The sequence below is a fragment of the Mauremys mutica genome, chromosome 19 (genome assembly GCF_020497125.1).
Source record: "Mauremys mutica isolate MM-2020 ecotype Southern chromosome 19, ASM2049712v1, whole genome shotgun sequence".
Classification (NCBI taxonomy): domain Eukaryota; kingdom Metazoa; phylum Chordata; order Testudines; family Geoemydidae; genus Mauremys; species Mauremys mutica.
The window spans coordinates 4,560,704-4,568,866 of NC_059090.1; the positions used below are offsets into that span (position 1 = coordinate 4,560,704).

The following is an 8,163-nucleotide window of genomic DNA, read 5'->3' on the forward strand; positions in this document are numbered from 1 at the left end:
TGACTCGTTGTAGCTAAATTAGCCCCCATCATGTTGTATGTATAGTTGGGGTTATTTTTTCCAATGTGCATTACTTTACATTTATCCACATTAAATTTCATTTGCCATTTTGTTGCCCAGACACTTAGTTTTGTGAGATCTTTTTGAAGTTCTTCACAATCTGCTTTGGTCTTAACTATCTTGAGTAGTTTAGTATCATCTGCAAACTTTGCCACCTCACTGTTTACGCCAGAACAAGGAGCCACAATCCCAGGCCCCAGAAGCCAGATCCTTGGGGGCACCCGTGCTGGAATCCACACCGCCAACTTCCCTGGGCTGGGGTACTCAAACCCCCCAGGCACCAGTGCTGGCAATCTTGCATTAGTGAATTCTGAGACAGGGCTGAAGTGAGCTCTGAGCTCTTCTTTGCACTCACGTTGGTCTGCGGTCCTGTCTTCTTCTCCTTAAATTGGCCATCCTCTCTGCCAGGAAGGATGGCACCTCCTGCTCTGAGCTGGTCACTTTCTGACAGCGCTGGAAGAGAGGGCAGGGAGTGGCACTATTATAGCTATAGACAAAGCCTCTGCCTTCCCCTTGGAAAGGCAGGAGCATTCACACCACAAGCGATTTTTCCTTCCTAGCTGCAGGCAGACCTGACTTCAGTCCTGGAACAGGCACATACATGTGTGCACAGCCACACATGCACAACACGCACCCGTCTCAGCTGATCCAAAGTCAAAGTGAATGTGGGAAGGCCTCTTAGGGGAGAGCCCAGTTCCTGAGCTTAGCCTTCAAAATGCTACTGATCCATCCTCCATTCTCTGAACAGGGCACATTTGAGACTCTACATGTTATGGCAGCTGCCATTATAACAGGGAACAAACAGTGGAGTTTGGACTCTTGACAGCTCCCTCCAGACTTTCAATATGCACCTTTCTGAACGGCCCAGAACTCAGCCTGGAGTTGGGGCAGTGGCTGGAGGTGTCTTGCATGAAAATATATTCTGCTGCCCTGGAGCTGGCCTCTCAGGGTACTCAGCTTCAGTTTCTTGAGCCCACCACCTGGTGAATACATCCCTCTTTCCTAAAGACTGCAGACCTGACCATGTGGAGAGCTACAATTGCACAGACAGCAGCAGCTTAGGCACAACTAAGGGCAGATACCTCCTCCAGGTTGGTGAATCGGTCATGGTCTGTGTAGGTGAAGATGCGGTAATTCTTCCGGCCTCCTGACTTCTCCAGCTTCAGGATTTCATGGTGGTACTGCCTGTCCAAGGGGGTCTGACAGGCTGACTCATGTTGGTACAGATCCACCTCAAACTGAGACCAGCACAGAGAAAGCATAAGGGCTGCTTTGGCATAAAACATATCACAGAGATCAGAGATAGAAAGGGCCTTTAGGCTGGGATTCTTAAAGGAACCTCAGGGAGCTAAGTTCCTTTTAAAATCATACCCTCCAGCCTTATTTCCAACCTAGTCAGAGATTCATAGATCCCAAGACCAGAAGGGCCCACTGGGATCACCTGACCTGACCTCCGGCACAACACAGGCCAGAGATCTTCTCCAAATAATTCCTGTTTGAACTAGAGCATACCTAGTCCATCCCTCAGGGGCTGACATGACTTTAATAGATTCCTAGATTCCAAGACCAGAAGGGACCATCTAGTCTGACCTCCTATGTAACACAGGCCAGAGACCTGCCTCACAATAATGCCTAGAGCAGAGCTTTTAGAAAAACATCCAATTTTAAAATTGTCAGCGATGGAGAATCCACCACAACCCTTGGTGAATTGTTCCAGTGGTTAATGACCCTCACTGTTAAATATGAACACCTTATGTCCAGTCTGAATTTGTCTAGGTTCAACTTCCAGCCATTGGATCATGTTATACCCTTCTCTGCTAGAGTGAAGAGCCCATTATTGTCTGTTCTTAGCTTTCTCTTTGTTAGACAAAATAAATTGAGCTCCTTGATCTATCACTATAAGGAATGTTTTCTAATAATTTTTTGTGGCTCTTCTCTGATCCCTCTCCAATTTACTAACATTCTTCCTGAATTGTGGACACCAGCACTGGACATAGTACTCCAGTAGCAGTCGCACCAGTGTCAAATACAGAGATAGAAGAACTTCTCTACTCCTACTCGAGATTCCTGTTTATGCGTCCAAGGATCTCATTATCCCTGTTGGCCAAAACATTGCACCGGGAGCTTAAGTTCAGCTGATTATCTACCTCCACCCCCAAATCTTTTTCAGAGTCATTGCTTCCTGGCTAGAGTTCCCTATCCTGCAAGTATAGACTACATTCTTTGTTCTCTAGATGTATACATTTATGTTTAGCTGCATTAAAACATATATTGTTTGTTTGTGCCCAGCTTACCAAGCAGTCCTCTTTACTATTTATGACACCCAAATTGGGGGAGTTATCTGCAAACTTTGCAGTGATAATTTTGTTTTCTTCCACATCACTGATAAAGACATTAAATAGTGTGTGGCTGGGGTCACACACAATCGGTGACAGAAATAGGAACAAAACCCACTTAGTATCTCTAGCTCACAGTCTTGACCTTTAGAATATCAGGGTTGGAAGAGACCTCAGGAGGTCATCTAGTCCAATCCCCTGCTCAACGGAGGACCAATCCCCAACTAAATCATCCCAGCCAGGGCTTTGTCAAGCCTCACCTTAAAAACCTCTAAGGAAGGAGATTCCACCACCTCCCTAGGAAACCCATTCCAGTGCTTCACCACCCTCCTAGTGAAATAGTGTTTCCTAATCTCCAACCTAGACCTCCCCCACTGCAACTTGAGACCATTGCTCCTTGTTCTGTCATCTGCCACCACTGAGAACAGCCAAGCTCCATCCCCTTCAGGTAGTTGAAGGCTGCTATCAAATCCCCTCTCACTCTTCTCTTCTGGAGACTAAATAACCCCAGTTCCCTCAGTCCCCTTTAACTCCCTATTACATGTCCACTCCCTCCTGGGCTTGGTCTGGTTTCATTTTTAGTGTGTACCAAAGGACACAGCATCCCCCACTCCCCTGGGGTGTGATTCCACAGTGTGACACACCTCCCTGCCAGGTAGTGGTGCTCTGCATTTAGCCTCCATTTTCCCTGTCATGGTTTCATCCTGTCGCTCCTAGTTATATGCCCATGGTTTTTTTTGTTTGTTTGGTTTTATTTGGGGGGGGTGGGGGTGTCCTTTCAAATATTATATTGGGAGTACTTGAGGCCTGATACTGCAGATATGAGTAACCTGACTCATGCAGGGCATCCCATTGACATCAGTAGGACTACTTGCTCGAGTAAAGCTGCTCATATGTGTTTGCGGGATTGTCCCTTAGGTGGGTTTGGTGCTTTACGCTCTGAAATCAGATAGAGTGCATAAAATCTCTATAGTATTACACTGGGGACATCCTACAGTTGGAGAGTAAAGATTAAGTTGGAGTCTGTAGTGGGGTGGTCACCTTAGTCCAGTCAGAAATGGGGTTAAAAGCAGCCAAGAGAGGCTGCTTGGGTAATCAATTTAGGGCACAGCTGACGCTCATAAAAGGGCAGGCTGAGAGAGTGGGAGAGAGATTCTTGCTCCAGCTAGGGAGCAGAGAGGACCAAGCTGCCTGGGAGAGCAAGCAGGGTACCTAGGGCAGGCAGAGTTGAGGAGCCGGTGCTCTGCTACAGAGCCCTTTTAATAAAACACAGCACCAAACAGGATGAGATCAGCATGGAAGTAAGAGCTACACAGCATTTGGTTAACATTCAAGGGAATTTACTGCAGCTAAATATGTAAAATGAGGGTGGTCACTTCTTGTACTAATTGCAAGGAAACACTAAAGATTTTCTGTACACATTGACATGTTTTCACGGAAATCAAACTACATTTTTATTGTTTTGCTTCTTCAAAAAAAAAATCTATTTTGCCTCTAAATTGCTCTATAAATAATACATAGAATCATAGAATATCAGGGTTGGAAGGGACTTCAGGAGATCATCTAGTCCAACCCCCTGCTCAAAGTAGGGCCAATCCCCGGACAGATTTTTGCCCCAGATTCCTAAGTGGTCCCCTCAAGGACTGAACTCACAACGCTGGGTTTAGCAGACCAATGCTCAAACTACTGAGTTATCCCTCCCCCAACGTGCCAGAGTGATCATGTTTGATGCTTTTAATGTGATATTTGAGCAATTAGTTTGTAGGTTCCTTTTTTTTTTTTTAAACAAGACTTAAGCCCTAAATCTGCAAATACTTATACATGTAACTACCAAAGGACACAGCTCATTGTTTGTTACGCACCAGTGGACCACTCAAGTGTGTAAAGCTACTCACATGCATAACTGTTTGTTTGTAGGATTAGGATTTAAGATTGCTGTGGTTGTAACTATGGGGCCATAGATTGCTATTCCCGGAGCTAGATCCAGGACAGACAGTAACCATAGTGCTGTTTCTCTCTCTTGGTTCAGAGTCACTGCCACAGCTTTTACATGTACCCTCCACTCATCCCTTACAGACATGGACGAGATGGCACAGGGAACCAGCTGGGATAATTCTAGATCAGAAACATGCTCCATCTCCTCCTCATGTTTTGAGGTTGCAGTGGCCACATGAGAGGTTAGAGAACACAGACCCCTCTTGAATTGCAGCAGTGAGTGCCATATCTAACTGGAACAGGCCCTTCATTCCTCTTTGGGACCTGGAGATGAAGCCAGGGCCCCTTGCACTAGTGCCAATAGGGTACTATACTACACAGCTGTAAAATTCTGAGTATTATTTGCCACTCAAGGCAGCCTTCGACTTACTCACCTGGCTGAAGAGTTTTTCTTGCCAGCCAATTACTGCCTCTTCTTCATCATCAGGACAATTGCCACCTGAAAGACAAGAGGGTGCTGGTCACTTCTTCACACCTGTGCCTCTTCCCCCCAGCAAAGAGCACTGTGCAGCACAACAGTCCTCCCAGCATCCTCTCTTCTGTTTCAACGGCAGGACCTGCAATCCAGAAGCTAGCTGTACTGCTAGACGTGGGATTCCCAAGTCACCTGCACCTAATGAACAAGAAGCTTGACACTCAGCTTCCTGCAGGCCTTTGAGAGGGATGGTGCAACCATTAACATCAATGGCATCAGTAGGGGGGGCAGAAATATTACACCACCAACCCATCCCAGGATTGGGGAATGATAGAGTGGACTAGATCTGAAAGGAGAGAGTAGAAGCGACACAGACAGGTCAGAGTCTTTCTTTAGCTGTGTTACAAACACTAGCTTAGATCATCAGTTCTCAAGCTATAGGCCACTGAGAACTAAGTAGTTACTGGACTGGCTCCTTCTCCTCTTTGCCAGATGCATTAAAGAAGCTACAAATGCAAGTCTTTACAAGTCCTGGCCTAATATTTTTCCAGGTAAGCAATTGCTGTAGCTGCAACAGGGATGTTAAGAGATAGCAGATAGGGGTGGGTAGAAAGCTGGTTGACAGTGGATGATAGGGGAAGTGTCCCCATGGTTCATGCTCTTGAAGTGTTTAGGAACCCCCAACTTAGTTATTCCAAGAAAATTACTTTTCCTCATTTATGCTTTGCTTTCTACAGGTCTCTGGGTTGAGAAGTAGAAACCAGCCAGGGGGGTTCACTTCACATCCACTCAATGAGCACTAGCAATCAAAAAAGCTAACAATGTTAGGAACCATTAAGAAAGGGATAAGACAGAAAATATCATCGTGCCCCTATATAAATTCATGGTACACCCACATCTTGAATTCTGTATGCAGTTCTGGTTGCCCCATCTCAAAAAGATATACTAGAAGTGGAAAAGGTATAGAGACGGGCAACAAAAATGTCTAGGGGTATGGAACAGCTTCCATATGACAAGAAATTTAGAAGACTAGGATTTTTCAGCTTGGAAAAGAATCGACTAAGGGGAAATATGACAGAGGTCTATAAAATGGTGTAGTGAAAATGAATAAGGAAGTGTTACTTACTCCATCACATATCACAAGAACCAGGGGTCACCTAATTAACCTAATAGGCAGCAGGTTTAAAACAAACACACACAACACACACTCAGTGTGTGGAACTTGTTGCCCGGGGATGTTGTGAAGGCCAAAATTATAATGGAGTTCTAAAAAGAATTAGACATCCTCCATGAATTGATCTATCAGTGGCTATTAGCCAAGATGGTCAGGGATGCAACCCCATCTTTAGCCTCTGACTTCCAGGGCTCCTACCCAGTGGCAGAAACCAGAGATAGCCGTTGTGAGGCCTTGCACGTGGGGGGGGGGGTGTCCCCTCGGAGCAGACATCGGCCATGAGCCACCTACTTGCAGCAGGGTGGGAGCTGAAGGTGGCCAAGCTGATGAGCTCCTTCCCCTGCTGCCCGGCGGGCTGCTGGAGCTGCTGCAGGAGGAGGCTGGTGGAAGTGACCCGCTGGATGTGAACCCTGGCAGGGGAGAGGAGGAGGCAGGAGTCACCCGGCTGGCCACGGGAGCGGAGGGGGCCGCTCGCGCCTGCTGCTGGCAGGGAGTGGGGCGCGCAGGGCGAGAGGGGCCGCCTGCCCCAGGGGAGAAGAGCCCGGGCGCTGCCCGGGGGTGGACAGGGGCCGCCTGGCCAGGGCTGGCGGCGGGGGGGCGGCGGACAGGGGCCGCCTGCTTGGGCCCCACCTCGGGGACACCAACCCGCGGGGCGGGGCGGGGCTCCCAACACCCCCCCCCTCTCTCCTCGGCGCGATGGCGGGGCTGAGGGTCCCCGGCCCCCCGGCCGGGCCCTGACCGGATGCGCAGGTTCCGCACGGGGTCCCGGGAGCGATACACCGCCCCGCCGGCGTCCGTGCTCCAGCCCGGCTCCTCCATGGGCCCGACCGCGAGCCGCTCCTGTGTGTCCCGCCGTAAAGCGCGGCCGAGTCACCATGGAGATGGGCGGGGGCGGGGTTTGCCCGCGTGCTCTCCAATGAGCATGCGCAGCCCGCCCGCGGCCCGGGAATGCGCGGGGTCTGTTTCCCAGCTGGCCAGGGCGCGGCCCTCGCTGCGGGCTGAGCTGTGTCGCTAGTCCCGTGGGAAGGGCTGGGCCAGGCCAGTCCCGCCCTTTCCCCTGCCCCTAGCCAGGCGCTGATAAAGGAGCAGCCACACCCCCATCATCTCACTGCTCGGGAAACCGAGGCAGAGAGGGGCTCGTGTCTTAGCCAAAGTCACTCAGCAACCCAGTGGCCTAGGTGCTGGAATTAGGGGTGAGGGGGGTGCAGCAGCAACCCCTGCTTTGATTTACAGGGTTTACAGTTTTAATAGCTTTCAGCACCCCCACTAAGCAAATTGTTCCAGCATCTATGCCCGGGGCAGTGCCGGGTGCAGACCCCTGGCCTTGCGTTCCAGTCCAGTGCCCTGTCTGCTCGCTCACCCAGCTTCCCCTTAGCCTGCCTCTGATTGCAGCAAGTGCTGTCCCCCATCAGAGGGTCTGGAGGAGCCTGTCCTACGGAGGAAAGCCCCTCATCTGGCACTGGTGGGCACGAGAGCTGAAGCTGGAGGATTTAGAGCCCTCATAAATAGACTTGGCAGAATTACACACACACACATCTATCTATATCTCTGTGTGTGTGTGTGTATAAAAATGTTAACAGATAATGCTTAAAAATAAACACATTTTTATTTATTTAAATTTTCACACTTGTGGGAATTTGAGGGTCAAACAATTATTGACAGTAACTTGAGATTTAAAAACTTACTTGTTAAAACACAAATTGTCATCATCATACGGCTAATAAATTCTCAAACAAGCATTCCTCGTGTATCTGTAAATTTAGATTATCAATGGAAGTATTTTTTTTGTTGGTATGTATGTATATGGTGAAATTATTGTATGCATCTGAAGAAGTGAGATTTTTTACCCACGAAAGCTTATGCTCAAATAAATCTGTTAGTCTTTAAGGTGCTACCGAACGCCTTGTTGTTTTTGTGGATACAGACTAACACAGCTACCCCCTGATTCTTGATTGTATGCAGTGTTGGTTTAGTCATGTTGGCTCCAGGATATTAGGGAGGCAAGGTAGGTGTCACCATCTCCTGGGGTGGTTTCTTGAGGCACCTCAGCTTCTCCTAGGGTGACCAGACAGCAAGTGTGAAAAATCGGGATGGGGGTGGGGGGTAACAGGCGCCTATATAAGACAAGCCCCAAATATCAGTCCCTAAAAAATTGGGACATCTGGTCACCTAGCTTCTCCTGA

General features: G+C 48.6%; 1 protein-coding gene across 4 annotated transcripts in view; it reads right to left on the reverse strand.

The window, feature by feature from the left end:
• The window catches only part of MKS1 (MKS transition zone complex subunit 1), a 29,354-nt gene extending 22,476 nt beyond the window's left edge, over window positions 1-6,878 (reverse strand). For 2 of the 4 annotated variants that reach the window (XM_044993637.1, XM_044993636.1), the window contains exons 1-5: window positions 6,720-6,878; window positions 6,272-6,390; window positions 4,766-4,830; window positions 1,143-1,298; window positions 416-513 (exon numbers count right to left, since the gene is read on the reverse strand). In XM_044993637.1, coding sequence (XP_044849572.1) covers window positions 416-513; window positions 1,143-1,298; window positions 4,766-4,830; window positions 6,272-6,390; window positions 6,720-6,799 — 518 coding nt within the window. In that variant the 5' untranslated portion in view covers window positions 6,800-6,878. Of the gene's footprint in view, window positions 1-415; window positions 514-1,142; window positions 1,299-4,765; window positions 4,831-6,271; window positions 6,391-6,719 lie in introns of those variants that run through there. The other 2 variants (XM_044993638.1, XM_044993639.1) reach the window with 2 other exon arrangements.
• Between the last annotated feature and the right edge of the window lie 1,285 nt (window positions 6,879-8,163).